The following is a 25,957-nucleotide window of genomic DNA, read 5'->3' as shown; positions in this document are numbered from 1 at the left end:
GAGAGTCATTTTGTGCAGTTTAAGCACAATGTAAGCCTTGTGTGCACTTGTTCTGTAATATTTTGTATGTCTTCACTGCATATCTACAAAGTCATCCTCGCATGGATTTTGCTCGTATAGGAAGAACAGGCTGTCTAGGCCCTTGATTCCATGCTAAAGTTTGGTGCAACACAAGGCTGTACGGAGTTAGAGTATGAGGGCGGTCTCCTAGGCCGCAAGGAAAGCAAAGGCAATTGCCTGCCATATTTCAAAGATGCTCGCCAACCAGGTGGTGGTTTTGTTGACTTCAGCAGAATCAGTGCTATAAACAGAAGAATAGAAGTGGTGGTACTCACTATTTAGAGTACCTGCTACTCCTCAGAAGTGCTGGTACTCTCTCCTATAAAATGTACTGCAGCAATGCTGAGAAGGGCAGGTAGGCTCACTTTAAAATAAACTGCAGATATTCAGTACCAGACAGTTCCTGCCTACTTAAAGCACTGAGCAAATCCACAGCTGTGGTGTGTCCATTGAACACAGTGAAGTATTGCAGAGCAAGTGCCATGTCTAAAGTGCCCTAATGTCAATTTGTTTTGTTTTGAAGAATAAACTCTGAAAGTGGGATTTTATTCTTCAAAAACAAAAAATCATTGACCTCTGAAGTGGCGGGAGTTTACTCACTGTGTGTGGGTTCTGTTGATCAATTTCTCTGCCTAGGCGTGGTGTTCCAGGGAAAGGACACCGTGGAAGACAGATATGATGTAAAATTACATGGCACACCACACATCTCCTTGAGAAAAAACTAATGCTGGGCGGTGAACTCTGCTCCACTTGCGGAGTTTGCGGAGCTTTCCGCACTCCGCGTTACGCGGAGCTATGAAAAACTCTGCTCCGCGGAGCGGAGTTTTTTTCCTTGCTCGTGTTTGTCAACATCATGCTGGCGAGCGCGAGCTTTTTCTTTGTTCGGGTTTTTCCCCGTTCGCAATCGTCAACATCAAGTTGGCGAGCGCAAGCATGGAAAATAAACCTCCCGTGAGATTTCTCAACGCTGGGGTCAGGTTTCTCATTGCGAGTGGTCGCGTTGGCATTGAGAACTTCACCCAGGGGGGTTAGAAAAGACCCATACATTGTCTTTTCTTATTGTTCACATGTTGATTACCCTTCTTGTATATAGAGGAGGGACGTACAAAAATGTTTTATGAACGAGATGGATCATATAGAACCCAGAGAACTTATTGGCCTACCTACGATTCTCACGGCTGCCTTCTTTTCTTTGCTTATGTCTTAGCTTAGTTTTTCAGTACAAAATGGCAATAGTTGTTTGCGCTGGCTAGTTGGCGCAGTAAAAAGAATGTGGCCGTCTTCCTGAGAGTTATCTTTAAAAATATTTTTCCATCTGATATTGATGTTGGAGATGTTTACTTTTATTTTTCCAAAATAACTGAAAAACAGTGCAAAAGTCCTTATTTTAATCTGAAAGTCCACGTGCGGAAAACTTTGAAAAACTAAGTTGACAAAATTTTGGAAAATGATAGAAAGTTCACAGGAGAAAAATAATCACCAGCCTCTCATTTAGCAACACATACTGGAGCTGTTACTTATTAGTCCTAACTCTGCGGAGGGACAGAGCTCATTTTCAGCAACATTTTAAAAAACAAATTCTTGGGAACTTTTTTCGCTTTGGAGTGCGCAAAGTATATTTGCATATAGATAGAAAGAAGAAAAATGTGAGACAGGCCCTTTAAAAAAGCGAATTAAACCGAACAAGTAATGAGAAGCAGGCAATTACAGAATGAGCACCAGTAACCAGAGACCCAAATGAGGGAATTTCTTGGCTTGCTGTAATTCCTCTCCGGGCCAGTGAGCAGAGGTGGACTGGCCTAGCAGTAAATAAAGTCTCGAAAGATCTCCTGCGTTATAATAGATCAGACAGTTCTCCTCTGGCCACCGACACGGTTAGATGTACCTTAATATACATCCAGAAACCTAATGTATATTTTTGGCATTTTTGATGGCAGTCAAAAATGAAGTGTAGGTCAGATGTGCAATTCTTCAGCGCAGAATTTTACAAATAAAGTCCACAATTTCGACAAACTTGACACCTTTCACAGTTTTCCAGTGAATTAGACTGCCCTCGCAGTGATGCTGAGTATCCTGCAATGACTTCTTGGGTACTTAAGAGAAGTTCAGTGATTTGATGAAAATGCAGTGTCCTGCAGTGAAGTCCAGTTCCATGATGTAAAATCGAAGGCTCCGTAAATAAGAGCTGTCGCTGTAATCAGGAACAGTGCCTTAAAGTGAAGTCCTGTGGCTTGTAAAAAGCCCACTGACTAGCGGTGAAGGAAATTCCCTTGCATGCGGAGTTTCTCAAAGCCATGCCCAGTGCATTGCAGTGACGTACATGGCGCTCTGGGATACACCATGTCTCAAAGTCCTCTAGCTTACAGTGAAGTATTCTGACATGAGATATTATGACGCATCAGTGATGTACAATGGGGCATATCAGCAACAACTGGCGATAATTATCGCTAAGCACACTTAGCGCTAGGATAATTATCGCCGGCTAGCGTAGATGTTTATCGCTGAGATAGCGTGCTATTAGCAACGCTTATCTCAAAAGCGATAAAAATCCTAGCGCTAACTACCTAACGTGAGATTATCGCTGGAAACCCAGCGATAATCTCACGAAGTGTGGCGTTAGCTTGATGATAGTGCCTCACATACTTAGCCATGATATCCACCTTCCATAGGATATCATGGCTAAGTCAGTCCTGAAGCAGACGTAAGGAAATTAGCGATAACAGTGTTATCGCTACTTTTCTTGCCGCTATGCTTCATAGCGTGGGGCTTGATGATAGGAGAAATGTCGCTTAGCGACATTTTCTCCATGTCAGGTCAGGACCGCCCAGATGCAAAGCTGGGCGTTAAGAGTCCGGGCGCTAATGCAAGGTTTCACGCGATATCGTGACTTTGCTGATTAGGCGATAAAATTATCGCAGCTTTTCGCCAGAAAACGGACGCAAAAGCGGCGATAATTTTATATCACCTCGTTGAGGATATGCCCCAATGTGTTCTGGTGAAAAACTGCGCCTAATAATGCTAATTCTGCATACCTTTGCACAGTTTAGATGCCAAGCAACAATACCATTGCAAGCTGCCAAGCCTTCAAACCCTTCAGACGACCCCCATCACATTCTAAAGGGGGACACGACCATGTTGCATTGTGACGCCGCTATGTTCTCCCACCAACGCCTTGGAGCAGCAGTCTGCAGTCTGCTGGAAACTCCTCTCGAGGCACGTTAGACCCAGCCGACTCATTTTCTGCACGTCAAAATCTCTCTGCGCCCAACAGTTGAATCCGCCACGGCGCCACGTTCACAAGAACGTTAAGAATGAACGTGGCAGTGAAAGATTATACCAAGCACTGCTCTATGTCATGAACTATTACTTGGAACATTCCACTCCCCAGGGCTTTGAGCGCCGATTTCAATAAAGCCGTCACGGGCCGTATTTAAAATCTAAACACCAAGGAGCGTGAATAATACATTCACATCAAGGGGTCTTGGGAAGCCAGTGTTTATGTACGTGATAAAAGGTTTCGAACTGTAAATTAAAAGGCGGTAATCACAGGAAGGGTCTCTGGTGACACTTAATGAACCACAAGGACTGGAAGTCGAGCGCCGATGTAAACGTCGATGTTATCCCTCGACACCAATAAACACCGAAACACTTACTTTCTGGGTGGTGTTGTTAGCAATAATACATGAACGCTTGACAGATTCAAATGTCTGTCTGTGTGCTCGCCCACCTTACGTTGCTATCAGCCCGCAGTGCCGTTGGTGTCTCCCTTTTTAGTCTGTGCATATTTCCGTTCCTCATTTGTTCATCTTTCGCTCTACAGAAAGAGAGGTCTAAATTTCCAGAAAGCTGAGAAAGGGTCAGCGTTGCTGTTTTTCCTTAAAAAAATAATGACTTTTCAGACATTTTCTGTTGCCCATATTACTATCTATCCCCTTCACTGTGACTTTAAAAATTGTTATACATAAGATGTATTTCACAGAATACACTTAGGCCTGATTAATGACAAGAGACAGAGGAACTGGAATTTCTAAATGGATTTCAATGTTTCACTCAAATGTAGACTGTTTCCCCTGCAGAGACTTCAACAGGTTTCTCCTGCTGAAATCCAAGTAGGGAAAAAGATCCGGGGTACAGTAACGCCGGTTAAAAGCCAAATTGAAATTTCACTGATTGTTGCTCCGTGGGAATTAAGGCCAGATGTATCAAAGGGTTTTACCCATTCTGTGTCTATGGGAAAATGTGTTGATACATATGGCCCTTAGGGTCTTATTTAGAATTTGAGCAGCAGTCTGCCATATTTAGAGTGCCACTGACATGATTCCCCTCTTAATACTGTGCTCACAACATCACCAATTTATAGGCAGCATCCTCCCAACTCTAAAATAACAAAACAAAAGGGCCTTAGTATTCTTGTGCTGCTGCAGTAAACTTTTTGGGGACAACTCTGCCTACATTTTTAGCTCAGTTGGGTTTGCTCAAAGGGAAAAGTGTCTCCCAATTCAGATAAACACATTTCTATGCACAAATAAACTGGAAAACGTAGCAAATTGTACGACAGGCGCAGAGCTTTGCTTGAGAAAAAAAAATTGCAAAATCTTACTGCCACTCACAGACACAGGACCACGAGGGACCCATGAAAACTGCAATACATCAAATAGACTCTTTCGCTCACAGTCAATGATCATATAAGGGACCCGGCCATTTTTTAAACCATATTTTAGTCCATGCACTTTAGGGCAAAACCCCATCTCATTAAAGATCTGCGACCTGTTTTAAATATTATTTTTGATACAGGACAGGATACATGAATAACAAATGCGTGAGGCATGTTTTTAAATATGAATTTTGATACAGTATCGCAATTTTGCAATGATTTTAAGTAATTATGCAACAAATTCATTCATTCATTCACCCTCTAACATATTTATTATATATACAGATATTTATTTATTAATTGGGTTACTGAAAAAAATATTCAAAGTGGAAAGAGTGCTCAGCTGAATGAGTAATAAAGCTGTTACATTCAATGAGTAAACTTCAATTGAAGTCTTCAACGTTAACACTTGCCACACACTGCTCATAGTACCCTTATAGAAAACATCATTCAATGACATAACTGATGACATTACATTTGGCATCAATTACTATGCAAATGATGACATTATATAAAATATTTAGCTACCTTTCAGAAGTCATTCCTGTACTGGGCAGTTTCAAATATTTTGCCCATTTTAATCCTAAGTGCTCACTCCCACTCATTATCAGAAAGTGATCATGTGTCAATTAAGGTATCCTAAGGTGATAGGTAAAAGGGAAACAACATTTTAGAATCAGAGGGGAGTGCAGATCGAGAAGTGCAAATCAGAGAGAAGTGCAAATTGTCAAATGCAATTGGGGACTAAAACCCATGCGGACACAAGATCCACCCTGTCAGAAGAATGAAGGCACTTTAGTAGACTTAAACTTGCAATAAGATTTACTCACACACGAATAAATATGCTGCTGCGTGGACAGTGCGTGTTACAGAGAACAGATGCTCTGGAAAGTCTTTGAACACACATCAACTTACATTTTTGTGGGTGATCAAAAATGCCTTCATTACCTCTTTCCACCATGACCCTATTCAGAAATGTATGCTGTAAATTGCACAAGTAAAGTGAGTTTTTCAAGCTATTGGTTGGCATCTTCGCCGCATGTAAGGCAGATGTAAATCCCTTTTTCGGCCACCACTGCTACTGGTCTCAGAAAGAAGATGCCTGTTCCCTCGGTGGAGAGAGTGGTATCGGTGTAGGCAGGATGTATATGTTAGGGGCAGTCTGAGAAACATGACTGATTCATGGAAGGACCAAGTCTGCTATCCCAACACATTTCTTAAGTTGTATGCTTATAATTTATGTATTTCTGATGTTTTGTAATGTGCCTTGTCATATTGTGACAGCTTTAGAGACCAAAACTGTAATGTAGGAAAAATAACAGCAAAACAGTAGAATAACATTGGAATATGATGTAAATAAGCAGGTTGCTAGAGTCCATGAGTACATTTTCCAGTCACTACCCTAGAGAGAGATGCTAAAAAAAAAAGGTTCCTTGAAGAGTTCTGCTTTTATGAGTTACTTGAATTAGAGGTGGCTCACTCATCCTCAGGGTTATGGGTCTACGCTTTTCTAAGCATAGGACACAAATTCCCAACTCTCTCCTGATTGAAGGGTGGTTGTGGGATATGGTACAGTGATGCTGGCCCGAAGTCATACGGAGTGATCTTTGCCAATGTTCCAGACTTGTGTTCCTACGGACCTTATTAATAGCAAAGCCTGATTTTTCTTTGCTCTCAGCATCTACTGGGGAAAGTTTAGCAAAGTCCACCTTTTGTAAATTCGGACCCATGTTTATAGCTTGATTTTGGAGTCCGTGAAATGAGACTAACATTTTCATTGATGGGCTTAAATGAATCAGGTTGTGCTAGTCTACGCATCATAAGTCATTTAGCCTTGACTACGTAATCTAATCAGAGGTATGCAGGATGGGAAGAGCTCTTTGAAATGTGGAGTGCTACAATCTCTTAATCTTAACCACAGCACCGATTTGAAGGGCGAGCAGTATCCCGGACAAAGATAGGCTTCAGCTTTTTTGCTTTTGAGACAGTGAACGAGCAAACTCTAGACCAGTGGGTCAACTAAAAAGAGGAAAGGCTGAACTATGTATCCCAATTCTGTCCCAATTTTTCCCCCCCATTTAGTCGAAGAATTATGTTTTTGCACTGATTTCACTGGGATACTGATGATTTATTTTTCCTGCTAAAGTATATAGATTTGTGTGCCATCAACATACATTAGGGTATTTACGTTCTTCTCATGTACGAGCTGAAATAGATGGTTTCTAATGTAAATACATCGAAAAAACTATTGGGGAGGTAGAGGAGAAAGTTGCGGACTATATGTAAATAACCAAAAAGAGTCCCTCCAGGGAGAGAAGAACAAAGGGGAAAACATCTACCTCGTCAAGAAAAAGGAAGAGGTTTTCGTTTTACGCAACCCTCACCCAGCAGATTTACCCCTTGGTGGCATGCTTCATCATAGGGTTCATCCTCAACCTGCTACAGAAAGGGGTGTGCTATGACCAAACGAATATGTGGGAGCACTAATGGTATAATGTTCCTATACACCTATGCTGGCTGTAATGGTATTGGAGTGGGTTTTGTTGTACATAAAAAGAGGTTTAGAAATATCTTACTAGTTAGTTTATTCACTCCCCTACCGAATATGGTTAAAATATGGGGATGATGATTTTTAAGAGTTTTATATAGCGCAAACTAGACCTGAGACATTGGGTACTATTTCATTCAATGGTTTTAACATGCCTGCTGCAGGCAGGTCTTTCCGGCTTCCCTGGCATCAGCAGCAATTGGACTGGAAAGAAGCATCCAACCTCCCCATGTGAGCAAAAAAATAATGGATTTAGTCCCAGATCTCTGTACTGGTGTGAATGTATGACATTGTTCTGCATTCTGTCCATCAATTGTTCTTTTTGCATTTATCACCCCGAGTGGGATGGGTATGCCCAGACTTGGGTCCCATGCTCTCCATGTCACTGGAGTCAAGCTATCCTGGCTGATGAGGGGTGAAACCCTGAAACAGGTCCTAGGATGTTTTTTTCCAGTCCAGGGAGGACCTGGACTGGCAGATCGGGCTGGACTGTTCCCATTGGCCACAGAGTCAAGACTGATTTTCATATGGCTGGGTTCAGACTGGAATGGCATGGTGAGCATAAACACAATGGATTTAGGCCCATATCTCTGTACTGGGGTGAATATATGACATTGTTCTGCATTCTGTCCATCAATTGTTCTTTTGCATTTGTCACTCTGAGTGGGATGGGTATGCCCAGATGTGGGTCCCATGCTCTCCATGCCTCTGGAGTCAAGCTATCCTGGCTAATGAGGGGTGAAACACCGAAACCGGTCCTAGTATGTTTGTTTCCAGTCCAGGGAGGACCTGGCCTGGCAGTTCGGGCTGGACTGTTCCCATTGGGCACATGGCCAAGACTGATTTGCATATGGCTGGGTTCAAACTGGAATGGCATGGTGAGCAAAAAAACTATGGATTTAGGCCCAGATCTCTGTACTGGGGTGAATATATGACATTGTTCTGCACTCTGTCCATCAATTGTTCTTTTTGCATTTGCCACCCGAGTGGGATGGGTATGCCCAGACGTGGTTCCCGTGCTCCCCATGCCACTGGAGTCAAGCTATCCTGGCTGATAAGGGGTGAAACCCCAAAACCGGTCCTAGGATGCTTGTTTCTAGTCCAGGGAGGACCTGACCTGCCAGTTCGGGCAGGGCAGTTCCCATTGGGCACAGGGTCACGACTGATTTGCATATGACTGGGTTCAAACTGGAATGGTATGTTGAGCAAGAAAGTGATGGATTTAGGCCCAGAATTCTGTATTGGGGTGAATGTATGACATTGTTCTGTATTCTGTTCATCAATTGTTCTTTTTGCATTTGTCAGTCCGAGGGGGGCGGGTATGCCCAGGCATGGGCCCCATGCTCTCCATGCCACTGGAGTCAAGCTATCCTGGCTGATGAGGGGTAAAACCCCAAAACCGGTCCTAGGATGCTTTTTTCCAGTCCAGGGAGGACCTGGCCTGGCAGTTCGGGCTGGACTGTTCCCATTGGGCACAGGGTCAAGACTGATTTGCATATGGCTGTGTTCAAACTGGAATGGCATGGTAAGCAAAACAAATAGATTTAGGCCCAGATCTCTGTACTGGGGTGAATATATGACATTGTTCTGCACGCTGTCCATCAATTGTTATTTTTGCTTTTGCTACCCCGAGTGGGACGGGTATGCACAGTAGTGGTTGCGTGCTCCCCATACCACTGGAGTAAAGCTATCCTGGCTGATGAGGGGTGAAACCCCAAAACCGGTCCTAGGATGCTTTTTTCTAGTCCAGGGAGGACCTGGCCTGGCAGTTCAGGTGGGGCTGTTCCCATTGGGCACAGCGTCAAGACTGATTTGCATATGGCTGGGTTCAAACTGGAATGACATGGTGAGCAAGAAAGTGATGGATTTAGGCCCAGAATTCTGTGATGGGGTGAATGTATGACATTGTTCTGCATTCTGTTCATCAATTGTTCTTTTTGCATTTGTCAGCCCGAGTCAGGCGTGGGTCCCATGCTCTCCATGCCACTGGAGTCAATCTATCCTGGCTGATGAGGGGTGAAACCCCAAAACCGGTCCTAGGAGGTTTTTTTCCAGTCCAGGGAGGACCTGGCCTGGCAGTTCGGGCGGGACCATTCCCAATGGGCACAGGGTCAAGACTGATTTGCGTATTGCTGGGTTCTAACTGGAATGGCCTGGTGAGCAAGAAAACAATGGATTTAGGGCCAGAACTCTGTAGTGGAGTTGAATGTATGACATTGTTCTGCATTCTGTCCATCAATTGTCCTTTTGGCTATTACAAAAGAGCCACCGCAATAAATGCACGCGCAGAAGCCCTGTGCGACATAAACAGCCCTGTCGCAGCAGCACGAGCGTGCGAGTCCCACTCGAGGTTTACAGTAAGGTCACAGCTATGCAAAGGCGGTCTCACCCCTATCTACTAGCCTTAATGGTTTCATAGACTGCTTTGGAATCTGCTGCTTTTCTGTACACGAAGCAACACATTTTGACCCAAAAGCATTCAGCTCTCACATCCAGGGACCCTTACTCTCCAGCAGCATATACAGTGCAATCACAGTACAACAACAGAGGTCAAACGCGTCTTCATGTTTTAAAAAAAACATTTTTATTAAATTCTTTTTTTTAAATTGGCCCATGCTGCAATTACACTTTAATGGCGACCGTGCCCCTTACCTTAACGAGCCGAGTCTAAGGAAAGGGGGCGCGTCCGCCATTAAAGTGAAAGCGCAGCATGGGGAACTTTTACCATAAAAAGCATTTGTTTGTCAACTTCACAAACAAATGCTTTTTTTTTGTAAAAGCGCCCAATACTGTGCTTTCACTTTAATGGTGGCCACGTCCCTTCCTTTAGACACAACTCGTCTAAAGAAAGGGACACAGCAGACATTAAAGTTAAAGCGCTGCATGGTTGTTTTACAAACAATCATTTGCAATGCAGTAGCTGTCGCATTTACGAAACTCGTAAATACAGCACCTATTGCATTGCAAATGCTTGTTTTAAATGGTCTGTTACAATACTTTCCAGGATTTTTCTGTGGTAAGGTGCATTTTAAATCCTCTGAAAATTGGACAGTACAGTCAATTTGCTGTCAGTTCTTTAACATATGGAGAAATATTGTATGTTTCATTTGACAGTGGACCAGGAACGTTTTAAGGATTTTGGGGGCCCTGGACCAAATGTATTTTGGGGGCCCCTGTTCGGTCCAGCTTTGATTTTATGATCCAGTCTCAGCTCTTTCATGCCCTCTTTGGTAAAATTCTAAATGCGTGTACATCGGATATTCAGGAATAGTGATGTGTGTTTTCAGTATGTAACATAGCAGCAGTTCACTGATATTACTGTAAATATTTTCTGACACCATCCCATTTGTGAGGTCCTGTATTGATCTAAAATAAACTTTTTATATGAATGTTTCATGAAACATAAACACATTTTGTCTGCAAAATGTCTGTAATAGACTATCATACATAAAAAATGAATGATAGAAAAATGCAATTAACAACAATCTGTTTAAAAACAATTCGAGGCTGTAAGGGCAAGACTCTCTGCAGAACAGAGCTGGCTCTTTCAGGGGGCCCCTGAAAGGCTGGGGCCCTGGGCCAGAGCCCACTTTGCCCATGCCTTAAAACGTCTCTGCAGTGGACTATGTTGCAGACACAGAATTTACAATGCTGTCATTCTGTTGTCAGAGAGGGGTTGCCTTGCTTCTAGCAAGGTGTAGGGCAAGTCTTCTCATAGAGTGGTTGCCTTCCTTTTCAGGCTAATATTATACTCTATGTCTCTAATAGTGTGGACAAATATCACAGGGCAAGTTGAGAACTTTGCGATGGCTCCTTCTAGGCATGTAAGAGGATCTTTGTCATATTTGTGTTTATGCTGGGGAACCTTGGAACCAACTTTCCAACAGAATCTCTTCTTTGCTGTCTGTCAAGGTAGTGGTGGATCCTCTGAGAGGCTTGAATTCTGATAGACAGTCAAAAAGAAATACATGGAACTCTAGGAATTACTGAAGTTGACTTGAGGTCTCTTCGTGCTATGGAGAGGAAGATTTGATACTGGGTGGTATAGGGCCGAATCAATTGGATATGACATGGGTTGGTTCCTGCTATAATCATATCAGAAAATAGCCCAGTGTAAATAAATCATACATCATTGTCTCTATATCTTGTGCAGGGGAGTTCAAGTGGTTCTAGAGAAAAGACAAGGGGCATAGATCAGGCAAAAGGTAGAACGTTTTGGAGCTCTTGTTACCAATAAGTCGTGTGATTCTATTATACTGAAGAATTGAATGGAATAAATATTGTTTTCAATATGGGAAATATTTGCAATTTTTGGAAACATTTGAATTTAACATCAAAGCGTTCAAACCCATGTAAAGCAGCACACCTGCAAAGCTAACAACATCATAGAAATGCAGTTCTTATGTTGTGTTAGGACACAGTTAATCTAATTTGGGAAGCACTGGTTTAAGGAGCTGTGCCATTCCAGTGTTTTTCAATGCTGCAAAAAACGCATCATACGCAGTACCTAAGGGAGCAAATGACAGTGTGATCCCTAGAAAATGCCTATCCTCTCTCTGTCTTCAGTCTTGAATAGTTCATGTTCTTTTATCTGCTGGGTTAAGATTATGGCCTGTAGACACATTCAAACCCCCTCCCTTCAACCACTATGAGCACGTCATTTTCTACACATTTCAAAGCCAACAAAGACCCCATGGATGACTATTCTCTATGCCCAGGACCACAATGCATTACCTTTTCTGGCACAACCATCCAATAATACTGAAACAAAATAGGTTGTCCTTATAGGAGCCCCAGAAAGTGAGTTTAACCATAAGGGTATTAATCATCTTGGCAGAGTGAGCCAGAGAGTACAGCAGCTCCTATGAGAGCGTTCCTTTGGATTTGGGAATGGGACAATTCCAAGACATTTTCACAGATCTCCACTGCCATATTTGCTCTTGAGACCTGCTTCCAAGGCAGACGGAATTAAATTAACGCAGGTCTCCATGTTTGTGGGGATAGTATTCTCATATCTTCCCTTATCTTATGTGGTAGCCAACAGCAGTGCAAATGCAGCCTCTGTCTGTGCAGGCTACCTGTCTGAGTAAGAGCCGACATCAACCTTCTTCACTTTCACACTTTCCAACATGCCTGTTTCTTCACAAAATGTGTTTGACCTTTTTATTTTTACTTTACAATTTAAGGCATTGTTTTTATTAACTGTACCTTGGTGAATTATGTCGGTAAATCATAAACAATGTTTAATTTATTTAAATTATGTACTCGCGTTTGGACAGGACTCTGGTGTACTTCATACAATATAGGTGCCATAAAAATCATTAAAAAAAATTAGATAGCTACAATTACGACTGAATAAATGCTTGCACAAAGTTGGATACAATATATGACATTTGTAGAGTTCAAAGTATAAACTGTTAGTGGTATCTCTCCCCCAAATTACTTAAGCGCGAACTCCTCAAAACACACCACTTAAAAGTAGTTTTACTGAACATACCTCAGAGGTGAATGAACCCTGCACTATATTTCCGAAGATATGGCGCCCAGCAGCATTCATCTGAAAATAAGTAAATTCATTTTGTCAGTTTTCATTTTTATGAATTCAAGTAAAGAGAATAAGCAGCACTAACAAATGAGTGTAAAATACAATAAAATAAAAAGGCAAAAAGGAGAATTTCGGAGCGAAAATTTGATTTAAAATGAAAAGGTCTAGAAAAGAGGGACATTTTCAGCGCTTTTCATTTTACTAGGGAGAAAGTTCCAGTCCTCTGGTTTCATAATGGAGAAGTAAAAGCAGGTTATTTGACCATCTCAGGAATACACATTCTGAGGATCTAAAGTTCTAGCTCTCAGCCCTCTGATTTCCTGAAAGTGCTACAGATACTTAGTATAACATCAAAATATTGAGAAGCATTCTATTGACACTAACATTTAGAATAATGTAATAAGACACTTCAGATCATGCACAATTGTGGCTGAATGCTTAATAGCAGAGAGACTTGTCTGAGCATTTTCATTGGCTGCCTACTGCACTATCTGCCGTCCGCCTAGTTCAAGCACTTTGATGCATTTTAATAGGCACATAGCTCTGGCCTTCATGAGTATCAAGTTCTTAAATGGAGTGCATGCTAATGTATACCGCTGAAGGAAAGGAATAATTCAATGAACAGTGAAAGGACCATGTACACTTATAAACTTAGGCTAGGAGTTTGAAGGTTTGCAATAGCATCAAGGCCAAGGTCCGAAGCAGAAAAAAAGCGCTAACCCATGTACTTAAGGCCTCCATTGAGTTTATTTATTTTATTTATTTAATGTGATTTTATATAGCGCAAACATTACCCGAAGGTGTCAGAGCGCTTTACAAAAGAACCAGTTGCGTTACATAAGGACTTTGGATTATATGAGTTACATTAAAAAAAAATGCAAATGTACAAGTGGAGCGAAAGGAGGGAAAGATTGCAAATGTACAAGTTGTAAAGTAACTCAAGGAAGAGAGTACATGGGTTACATAAAAGATACAGACAGAACAACTCTAAAATCGCAAAAGAACAGTAGTAAGTATATATTCCTACTACAGATACTAGAGATTAGAGTTGCATATATACAAGTTGAAGATTAATAAGTAAATATGTCTACTACAGATTCTAGTGGTTAGAATTACATATATACAAGTTGCAAAACACTCAAGATTACATTTAAAAAGCGATTAGGGATGGACAATTATATGTTACAAATTTACAGCACAGGGCATCTACAAGAGCATCAGTGAGAAACAAGTAAGAAAAGCAGATAGGGACAGGAAAGAGAGAGAGAGAGAGAGAGAAAACAGAGATCGGACCATAAGTATAAACAATAGTCACAAACAGGGATCAGATCCCTGGAGAATGAGGACGATCGATAGGTCACCCTGCTGGAGACCAGCGGGGACGGAGGGACAGACCAGTTCGCAAGATGGTGGACCAAGGACAAGAGCAACAACAGGAGACGGTCCCAAAATGGCGGGGGCACACAAGATCCAGTCCAAAAGTTAGAAGGGCCAATTCCAAAGAAAATCAGGGAGCCGACCCAACAGAGGAGGAACAAGAAGGGGAAAAGAGCCAGACAGTCAAAAAGGAGGGGGGGAGTCAGGTTGTCTCCAAAGCACAACTGAGCCGTCCATGTCCACGTACATCTCGATGCCGGCGTCAGCCAAGGCCAGTGCGGCGCAGGACACTACTGTGGGCAGGGCACAGCGTCGATCCTCCAGCACTAGGACCAACACCTCAATCCGCGCTCGTGGGTAGCTTTCAAGGCATATGGCCACCTCCAGGCTCTCCTGCAGGGTCAGCTCTCACTCCGGGCTGCCCATGCCCGCTGCGTGCGTGAGTTCTCGGCATGCACAGGGAGCCCATCTAAAGTTGCATATCAAGCGACCTCCGCGCTGCGCAGAGGCTTCATCTCGCCGATCCAGCATCTGTTTACAATTGTTGGAGCGGGTGCTAGCAGTGCTAAGGCCGGACCTGGGCACGCTAACAGGAGACTGCAGTCTGGATGAGTGATGCTGCAGGAGCAGAGAACTCTGGCTACCCCCATCTGGGCAATCCTCTGCGTCAGTTCAGACGAGGAAAGGCGACGAGTTGAAGCACGCCCAGTCTGGAGGAAATTTGTCCAGCGATGGTGTTGCGTGTCCGACAAATGAACAGACCCGAATCGGCAGGACAGTGGGAGTCAAAATCGCCACACGTCCGGCTCGGATGGCCCGAACCTGGCGTGGTGCGCAGGCAAGGCGAACAGTCCTGGAGTTCGTCCCCAGAGGTAGGCCACGCTGTAGAACCAAGTCCGATGTCAAAGGGAGTTGGAAGTGGGAAGATAGGAGGCGGATGGCTGGGTAGAGACGGGGATTTTCACTGATTTGGTGATCTCTGACCCGGGAGCTCCCGGGCTAAGCTCCTACCCAGCGACCATCTTCGACGTGTCGAAACTTCATCAATGCAAACAGATATGCAAACAGACAGTAGCACCCTCATTATGAGTGGCCCGGTTAGTTGTGATATGTGCAGAAATGTCTGGTACCAAACACATCGCAATTTGGAGATTGACAGCTGATATCACTCTCCCAGAGATTTCACCATACATATTTTGGTAGGTAAACCTGTTGTTGTTTAGCAGGGAAAATGCCCTGTAGTGATGGGGACATGTTGAATTTGGTGCACCAAGCAATAAAATCCACATGTTAGTATGCATTATCGGGAAAAACTAGCAATTGATATGTTATTTCTTATACCTATTGAGTTCCAAACCAGTGGAGCCAAATTTGATCAGACCTGATACATTTTGGCCTAATTACCAGACCAGTAGTAATGAGGGCCTACATCTATATTTTACCTCTCAAATGCAATAGAAACTTACGAAGTTTGACAGTTGCAAAGAAATATTTTCTACATAAAGTTGGAGTTATTTCTAAGCACTCGTACTTCGTTATAAATTGATGTCAACCACGATCAATGCCCTAAGAATGTAAAAATCTGGATTCCGGCAAGTAGATTTAAATCTGCCTCATTGCAGACCTCAGTAGTTCAAGGCCACTGTTAGACTCGGCAACCTTGGCATGATTTCCCCTGACATTTTGCCTCCAGACCTCCTGTTTTGCTGACTTCATTTTTGCTGGTTTTAGGATTCTGGGCACTTTACCACTGCTAACCAGTGCTAAAGTGCAAATGCTATATACTCTAAACATGGTTAAATTGACTTACCACAATTGGCATATTTAATGTCAATTATATAAGTCCCTAGTAGAAGAGCACTACATGTGCACAGGGTCTGTAAATTAAATGCTACTAGTTGTCCTGCTGTGGCACTGATTGTGCCACCCGCTCAGTAACCCTTTAAACATGGCTCAGGCCTGCCACTGCAGAGCCTGTGTCTGCGGACATAAACTGCCTTTTCGACTTGGCAAGTTAACCTACTTTCCAGGCCCCACCCTCCTTTTTATTACATACACTTCACCCAAAGGCAGGCCCCAGGGTGCAGTGTATTTAAAAAGTAAAAAAGTAGGACATGTACTTTGAGTTATACATGTTCTGGTAGTGAAAAACTGCAAAATTTGTTTTCCACTACTGTAAAGACTAACCCTCCTATTGGTTATCCTGGGGATTGCCTTAGAACATCTTTTACGTGCATTTACCATTATGAGAAGATTGCAGTTTGGTGTCTCTGGACTCACTATTTAAAAACACACATTTGTTAGTAAAGTTGTTTTTTAAATTGCAAGTCTGAAAATGCCACTTTTAGAAAGTTGGCATTTTCTTAGTTTAACCATACGGTGCCTCTGCCTGTCTCTGAATACACGTCTGGGTTAGGGTTACATCCACTGGCTGATGGGCCTTCCTGAGGTAGATTGGGAGGGAGGAGTTGACAATTGCACCTGAATAGGACTGTGCCTGTCCATTCACAAAGAGGTGCATACTCCCCTGTATTGCGTGTGGAAGGGAGAGCAGGGAACTTGTGAGGTTCAAAGGTCTCTTTGATATCGCCCCCAATTCAAAGGCACATTTAGGTATAAGTACTGGACCCCTCACATCCCAAGTTCAGTTCACTTTGCGGTCCTGAGGAGACTCTGCAACTAAGATGAGGTGCTCTGCCTGGAGGGACTGCAACTTTGTCACTTGCTTTGCTGTGTTAGCCTGCTGATTGCTGTGTTGCCAGGAGGGACTGTCACTTTGCAACTTGCTCTGCTATGTTGGTCCGCTGCCTGCTACCTCTGCAATGAGGGGAAATTGAAGTTGCCCACTGCAACCTCTTTAACCAAGAAACTCCAAGGGCTTGTTGGCTTGCCCCTGTTGTTGATGGCTCAGGGCCATGAAAGACTTTGTTGTACTCAAATCGAGTGCTACACTCTAAGAGGGTCCAGCATCTGCTTTTGTTTATCTACGACTTCACCTTGCAACAAGCTGCGGTCTGTGCAGCTCAAGATCGCCCACTGGGTGTTTGTCGATGTCGCAGTGACAAGGAAAGCTGGCAAGCATAGATCCCAGTGCTGCCTTGCTGACCGGGGATTTCTTCTGCAACGTCATCTTGAGACCAGCCCACTCTTCCTGCCAGCCAAAGCCTCGTTGAGGATGGAGGGTCTAGCCAGGAGCATAATCACTGCATCAAGGGCCCCGTTGGTTAGCTCGGGCCACTGGGTCTCTGCTGACTCCAACCCGTCAGCCCTGCACAACTGCAGCCAGACCTTCTCCCAGCACGGGGAGCTCCCTCTGTGGCCAGCCCTGATCAAGGAGTCTGACATCCCTGCTACATCGCCAGAACCCAGGTACAAGGGAGAGGGAGGCTCCTGTTGCAGATCGGTATACCACGGGTGAGTGGGGTGCTGCTTAAACACAGTCTTACACCACTCTGTTTTTTTATACGATCACCACGTAGTCCACCAGGACTTTTGGAGCATCACTTTCTTGCTCTACCGCTGGAGCAGCCCTGTTCCTGATCCCCTGATGGCGACCGTTATAATTGGGCCAGGCTTACCATACTGAACTGAAGAGAAGTGCATGTGTTACTAAGCACTAAACTTGCGTACCTGCTTTAATGAACTATAACATAAGAAGTACTGATTGGATTTGTATTGCTTTGGTCGTGTTCTCCCCAGATAAATATTCCTTATTTTTCTAAACTGGTGTGTATTCTTTGAGGTGCTTTCACTGGGTTACTGTAACCATCGAGTTGCACAAATACCTTACACATTGCCTCGTGTAGTAAGCCTGCCTACTCTGTGCCAAGCTACCAGAGGGCGAGCACAGGTTATCTTAGGTGGGTATCTGACTTACTAGAGTGAAGGGTTCTGCCTGGCTTAGGTGCATACCCTAGCCAACCAAAAAAAACATTTCTAACAACCTCTCTCCACATAAACCTCAATTTTCCACTATCTTGAAATCAAAACCTACAAACGTCAGAGCAATACACATGCTAATGAATAGCAAAATGCCATGGGTTCTGCTTAGCGGTGAGTTTTTCTTGGGGCCACAGCTGACCTCAATCATCAACGCCTTTGGCCACAGTCTGGAAATCCTGTAACCACTGTACACGGTGGAAAACACAAACACATTCTATGTGCGCATCCGAGGCAAAACAGTAAAACTACCAGTACTCCAAGCCAAGAACCAGAAAGGAGATAATCTTTGGCAATTAAGAAAAATTTATCATGGTACATTCTCTGGCATCAAATGGAAAAATTATCTACATTGACATTCCTTCAATCATACATAAGCCCTCCCATCTTCTCTATATATTTTCATAGACTGTTCACCCCAGTCACATTTTGCTCATTGAATGAATATCCCAAACTCCAACTATACCACCATTGACCAAGGGTACTAATCTGTCTAGAGACTCAACTCTGTAATGCAGCCCAGAAAGTGTTCTAAAGATTGAGAACCACCTTGCCTTTAAATCACTAAATAGCACCCTTTTCCCAATCGCCAGCTCAAAATGAGAACAGGAGCCTTTTTTGGGGTTTACTGCATCTAGATGCCATTGAGTATGTTCTTTGTGGATTAAAACCTAATTTTGTTCTAATTCAATTCACATCAATGCATGCTATAAGAAAGTTATCAAATGGCATCCGTATAAATCGAAAACAGTCTACAGAATGCAGTGGTGACTGGTAATTTTGGCAGGGAGGGGGGCAGGTGGGCCACTCGCGCACACAAATACACTCACTAACTCACACCACTGCATTCACAAATACTCACACACGCACCCATTGACAACACTCACAACAAATTCATACATTTATACATACATGCATGTACGCACCAAACAGTCAAAAACATAAAATGTACCTGCCCTGCAGCTCCCAGTAAGGAAAGCCTCGGAGGTCCCAAGAGAGTTGGGAATGCTGCCTCTTTTCATTGGCTGACCCTAGGTCAGCCAATGAGAAAAGGCAGCAGTCCCTCACTCGCCACAGAGTGGGATGAGGTCAGTGAGTCTGATGACCCCACCCTACTCTGTGATGAGGTGTCACTGATTAACACTCAGATTAAATCTGAAGCACCCGGGTCTGTGGCAATCAGTGATGCTCCTCATCATCATGAGGGGGAGGACCTCGAGGCACTTTTGCCAGACTGAGGAGGTCACCCCCACAGGGCTATGAAATCCTCAGTCTGGCAAAATTCAGCTCAAGCAGCCTGCAGCCTGTGTATTTAGTGCATGTCTAGCTCCTGGTTTCCAGACCTGAACAAGAAGACTGTCAGTCTAACCTTTGCTCAGCTAACAGACACTCTTCTTTTTTTTAAAAAGGTGATGGGGCGTGGCCCCTCCACCCATACGGATGGTCCGAGGCTGACAGAATGTCACTGAGATTAATGCATGCTCGTCAAAACTTTGGAATGTGGCACATTAAGCAGTTTATGTAAATACAATCTACCCATTACAAAACTTTTAATCATTTTAACGTTTTTATATAATGCATTCTCTTCACAGACCTCTAATGACCCAGTTTACCTTATGAACAGTGCCCCTAGACTTATTTGGCAGGGGAGGGCCAAATTATGCAGCAAGAAAATCATAAATATATGGTGTAATTCAGCACATTTTGATGTATTAATCCTTCATTACTTTGACATTGTTACACTTTTTATGCTGTCTTGACAAAGGTTTCACCTCAGTAAAACCAGTTTAACACCCACATACAGTAATCTGCTACTGATTAGTAACCAGACAACCTTTGTGAAGGGTCTTCCACTGTGCCTGAACGTGTATCACCCCCTTTTAAGTAACTTTTGATCCAGTAGAGCTACAACTATTTTTTTTGTCAAAATCTGCAAACTTTGCAGCAGATGATGGGTTATGTGGCACATCCATAATTTTGTGGAAAACACTGTTATTGCAAAATTGCTTAATTATAGTGGCCCTGCTTATGATGTACCATTGGTGTTAGAGGTGGGCATACCAGTGGCAGCTGACACAGATAAAGAGTGGTAGGGCAGGAGGAGGCGGATGGGAACTGCGCGAGAAGCACGTAGCAAGGGTTAATAACTTTTTTTTATTAAAAGACTTCACTGGTGCTGTCGGCTGCCTCGTGCTCCTCTGCTTCCAGTTCCTGGTACCCGACAGAGTCCCAGACTCCTCATCCAATCTCCGTGCTGCTCTCAATCATGAGAGCATAGTGTGGATTGGCGTGAGCTGACTGGATTAACGCTTGCTCAGGTGCAGGGAGTCGGTGCTGTTTCTCCAACCCGGGTGTGCAATACAGCTGGGTTGGAGAAACCTAAGTGCACACGTCAGTTTGGCCAGCCTAAGACAGCCAGCCAAACTGACATGCGCACTTAAAGTGCACCTATCACTCCACCTCATCCCTCCCGTGGCCTGGCCCCACCCCTCCCGGCACATGCTGGCTCAGCCAGCAGTTCAAAAATAAAACGATAATAAAATATAGATTTCTTTTTCAGCTGCTGGCTCTCAATCAGTGGGGCGACGCTCCTCCGCCATTGCGGATGAGCTGCCGTTGGGGCATTCCACAGAAGGATCAAGCGTGGCTTGTGCCAGTTGTTTGGCTTTGACTCGGCCAGGGGTCCCTTAGGGTTATTGAAACAAAAATGAACCAAGTTGTGAGCTCATCCAGACCCCATCCACTTTTACTCTACTGATGCTGCTTCTAGCTCTTCCCGTTCCCCCGCACCTGCCACCTCCTTCCCCAGCATATGCTTGAGTGAGAGAAGGAGGATAGCAACATAAGAAAGGAAGAGACAGGGAGAGAGAATGACAGAGCAGATGTAGATGGACAGTAGATGATAAGAGACAGAGCATAGAGCCTGGTGAGGGACATGTCTGCAAGAAAAGATGGAAATTTGGCATTTAGAGCAGTGAGAAGTAAGAGAGGAGAGAAAGCAGATGGAGGAAGGAAATGCCACAGAAGAGGGGTGGGGCTGTGACAGGCTGGTCGGACGGGCAGTGAGGGCTGGGACAGGGCCAGAATAGTGACATGTGTCTGACTGTGATAGTCTGCACAACCGGACTATCCGAGTCACCGGCCTGTCGCAGCATGTCCATAGCCAAACAGCAACTCTATAGCCAAACAGCAGGTCCATAGCCAACACTGGAACAGTTTGTCTCTGCATTCTTTTTTATTTCAAAAGCTGCATTTTTTAGTACCGTTTGTGCACAGAGGCGACAAGGGCGTGTTTCCAGAACAAACTTTAATGCGCTTTTCATTTTTAGCATGCCTTTGTATCGCGGGCTTCTGCGGTTGTCTTGGCAACGCTTCCTTGCTGAATAACAGAGGGGAAATTTCAATACCAAGAGCCTCTGTCAGCTGACCTGCCAATAAAACAATAGCTGTGCGTGGGATGCTCTCTGCTTCCCCCGTTTTATTTTTGCATCCTACACATCTGCGGCTCAGACCTTTCCCGGAGCTGTAAATGCGCGAGATCAAGCAGTAAGGGACCTTGGCAATCATTTCTGCCCACTCGTATCAACCTGCTTCAGAAGTGCGTCGGGGTTTACATACTAATGTGCTCAGGGTCTTCCGTACCACGGCGCATCCTGAATTAGGCACCTTAAGACCCCCTCTTGTTTCCTGTCGCTGTTCGGTCCATCTCCCCGTCACGCAGCCTCCATAGGAGTGAAGACCAGAGAGACGACAGCTACGCAGCGGCATGTTCCTCTGGTGATTCTGTGACGCACTTCGCTTTCGAAGGCATGAACGATGTTGGCTAACCCAGCCGTTCAACCACGCACAAACACTCTATAGATAAACTGTGTGTGGTGTTACTGAGCAGATTGTTCACTACAAATGACAATTAACAATTACAATCAAACAAACACCGCAGTCTGCAAAGCAAGCCATCACACCGAGTCAGAATCGAAAAGGAACTGCTGGTGCAAAAGCAGGACTTTGTTAACCGCAGTTCAGCGCCGCCTAACGTTCAGATGTTCTTGAAATCACAACGGTGGGTGTGCATTTTACGACAGGTGGGACAGATTTACAAGCCCCTTGTGCCACTTTTGCGTCACCTGTAACATGGGAAAAGTGATGCAAAAGTGGCGCAAGTGGCTTGTAAATCTGCCCTGGTGTGTTTAAATCTGCCTGCTTCTAGATCTTTTAATTTTTGCGGTAGGGTTGACAGGCGTTTTAGCCCACTAGTAAAAGGCAGCTCTGATTTACTTTGCAGATGCGTCACAGAAATCAGCTAGGGAGCAGTAGCATAACGAAACTTGAGATGACCCTCCTCCTGCAAATTGAAGGGGGGGGGGGGGGTCGCCCTCAGAAATCAGTCAAGAGGTCCGAGGCCTAAGTACTGTGCTGAGGGGGGCCCCGCCCCCCAATCCCCACGCGGCATGGTCTGCGGGGCCTATGATAAGGCCCCTGATTGAGAGTGCACATATTTATGACAAACCTTGTCAAATTGGCAACTGTACCACCAAGTAGTGTTACAGATTGAACAATGTGACGAATCTTTGAAGAAAAGAACAAAACGATGCAGCGTGGCACTAAGCATATCACTGTCAGAAGATCGCCATGTTCGAATACCAGCTGGGCCGTCCTGTACTGTCTGCAACCTTCCGATATCTGTCAATCGATTAGCACCGAGTTGGATAATGGCAGGCCTATTACATGGAAGTACTAGGAAGAACTTCGGTTTGTGGTGTGCACTGTACAGAGTGCGAGGTTAAACAAGATATCCTGAACAGAGACATCGTAAAGATTTTGGGGACCCTGTGTCAAACGCGTTTTGGGGGCCCTTTTCGGAACAGCTTTGAATTTTTGATCCAGTTTCAGCTTTATTGTGCCTGCTTTGGTCAGGTCACTGACAGTGCACAGGTACATTCACCCAAATTCTAAATGTGTTAACATCCAATATTCAGGGATAGTAAAAGTGTTTTCAATATTGTAACACAACAGCAGCTCATTAATAATCACTGTGACAACCTCCCATTTCTCATGTGTGAGGTCCTGTTTTGATATAAAAGAATCACATCATTTCTCTGCAAAATACCTGTGAGAGACTCACACACATCACTAACAGTACAAATACATTAAACGAAAATGGTACTTAAAACAACCTATTTAAGAATTATTCAAGTTCATCAGGGCAACACTCTCTGCAGAACAGAGCTGCCTCTATCAGGGGGCCCCCTGAAGGGCTGATGACCTGGGCCAGCGCCCACTTTACCCATACCTTAAAACATCTCTGAGCCTGAATTCCGGAGGCTCCCACATTGGGTGCAACATTCAGTGCAGAATGACACAAGTAGTCAATCTCAAGGGTTGGGGCATACACCACGTTTGAAAGCATGGAATTGCTTTGTGGTAGTCAAGGTATTTGGGGGCATATTATCAAGCACAGCGTTAAAATTATCGCCGCTTTAGCGGCAGAAAACTGCCGCTAAAGCGGCGATAGTGGGCTTGATAATATGCCCATGAGAATTCCAATAGAAGCCCATGTTGACACCAGAAAATGGGCTTCTATGGGAATTCTCACAAGCATATTATCAAGCCCATTATCGCCGCTTTAGCAGCAGTTTTCTGCCGCTAAAGCGGCGATAATTTTAACAGCATTCCTTGTTAATATGCCCCTTGCTTCTTTCACTACCACTATATTTTCTGCTCAGTGTCATGCGGTTTGCTCACAGGGCAGGGGTCTACCAAATGCAAACCGATTAACCACTGAGAATGTTCTCCACCTCCTCGAGAGAAAGGGACAATCATACGGTGAAGTGGGGAAGGGCATTAATCATGTGTCTTTATGAATGTATGGATGGGAGGCTTTTTGTCATGGGCAAATTTGTTTTATTTCTCTTTGACTTAGATCCAGATGACAAGTCCAGCAAACCTTTCCTTCTTTCTGCAAACTTCTCTTAAGGGCCCTTCTGCTGTAGGTATGTGAACTCTAAAACATGTGACTATCACTTGTTTGTGAGATACGAGAGTCTGTCCCCAAATCTACATGGATCATAGAGGAAATAGAGCACTGGCTGTCATCCCACCCTCGTGACCATGGGAACGCCTACAAGACCGCTGTCCCTGGTAAGCATAGCACTCAATAAGCCTAAGTGAAACCAAAGTTGGTAAACAGAGTGACCCTGTTAGCCTTGGGCCTAGGCTTTATCACTCCGTGGACAACCTGCCAACAACCATACACCACCCATTGTCCCCAATGCCCTCAGGTCTTTACACTGCAGTTTGTTTCAGCCTGCTTTTCCCCACCACACCCTTAGATGTATTTCTAGCAAGAGATGTGCCTAGAGGAGTCCGTAGGCTTATGGAAAGAGACAGAGAGAGTAAAAGTTAGTCTCAGAGATGGAGACAGAAAGGCACAGAGTCCGCTGTCTGTCTACAGAAAGCTATGGATTTAGGGTAGAAGATGATTCCTAATGTTGGCCATGTTTTTCTTTCTATTAGACCATGACCACCCCAGCCTGTCACCCCTGTTTCAATCTCTCTCTCTCTCTCTCTCTCTCTCTCTCTCTCTCTCTCTCTCTCTCTCTCTCTCTCTCTCTCTCTCTCTCTCTCTCTCTCTCCCTTCTCTATCAGCCTCTCTCTCTTCCTGTGTACATATCTGTCACACAATATCTCTTTCTTTCATTCTCTCTCCACTTTCTCCAACTGTCACATCTTTCTTTCATTTATCACAGCAATAGACCACTTTCCATTTCTCTCTCTCTCTTTCCCCTCTCTACTTCTCTCAGTGACCCACTGAGTCAACAAGTGCCTAAATATTCTTGATCACACTTTTATTTTAATTTCAAAGACATTTTATTGAAATTGTTTTCAAAGCAAGAGTAACAGGGGAGGAAAAACAAAACAACAAATGCATATTGAAACGCTGAGGATTGGTATACAAGCACAGGTTTGGTAGGCAGTCGCAAGGTTACTACCCAAAGAGGTATCTGAGGGTTCCAGTAAGAAAAGGGGCTGGTTTGATGCAGCTTGCTCTAGGTCCCATAAAGAGCTGTTGATCACACTTCAGAAGCAGCTCAAGTCGGCCGCTGATATTGCACGCTGTAGGAAGACTTATACAATGGTGATTAAAGCAAGGAAAGACATCATTGGATTAAATGCTTGGGAAGATCTGCAGCAAACTGCCTCCAAGAAGGACCAGAAGGCCTTCTGGAACATTTTGAACCAACCATTTCGCAATTGTGTGGAACCCGTGATCGAATCTGCTATAACTGGCCATGAGTCGGCCGCTTTCTTTGGGGATGTCTATTCTACCAGCAATATCTTAGGCCGTGATGGCAATCCCTCAATGCCAGAAAAGGAATGCTTTCTTCAAAAGCATTGCCACTCACTGGAAGAGATGCCAGTGGCTATTAGGACCAGCCCTAGTGGCAAGGCCCCAGGCCCGAATGAGGTGACCCTATATCTCTTCAAGTATAACCTAGACTTTTGGGCCCCCTTGGTAACTAAAGTCCTTAGAGTTGTCAGTTCCTCTACCAAGATAGTGTCATGGTTCATCTCAGTAATTGATCCAATTTTTAAAAAAGGGTTATTGCGGGGACCCCAGCTGCTACCGTCCAATCTCTCTCCTGGACTCTTCTGTGAAGGTTCTGGGTCGAGTCTTATTCTCTTGGCTTGAGGCTTGGGGAGACCAGCGCCTTAATCTCTGCCTCTTCCCTAGGAAAATATATTATTGCATAACGGGGTGCACTGCAGTTGGGTTTTATGGAACTGACCAGTGCCTTTGACTGAATCTCACATTTTAGACTGTGGAGCATTGACA

The 25,957-nt window shown here is 44.2% G+C and overlaps 1 protein-coding gene across 2 annotated transcripts in view; it reads right to left on the bottom strand.

Moving 5' to 3' along the window:
* Positions 1 to 25,957, bottom strand: part of LRRTM4 (leucine rich repeat transmembrane neuronal 4) — a 1,708,634-nt gene that overhangs the window by 905,705 nt on the left and 776,972 nt on the right. For both annotated transcript variants that reach the window (XM_085636424.1, XM_085636423.1), the window contains exon 3: positions 12,760 to 12,819. In XM_085636424.1, coding sequence (XP_085492550.1) covers positions 12,760 to 12,819 — 60 coding nt within the window. The remainder of the gene's footprint in view (positions 1 to 12,759; positions 12,820 to 25,957) is intronic.

This window comes from Triturus cristatus, chromosome 11 (genome assembly GCF_964204655.1).
Source record: "Triturus cristatus chromosome 11, aTriCri1.1, whole genome shotgun sequence".
NCBI lineage: Eukaryota > Metazoa > Chordata > Amphibia > Caudata > Salamandridae > Triturus > Triturus cristatus.
The sequence above is the reverse complement of the archived record's forward strand: the minus strand, read 5'-3'. Positions and strand labels throughout refer to the sequence as shown.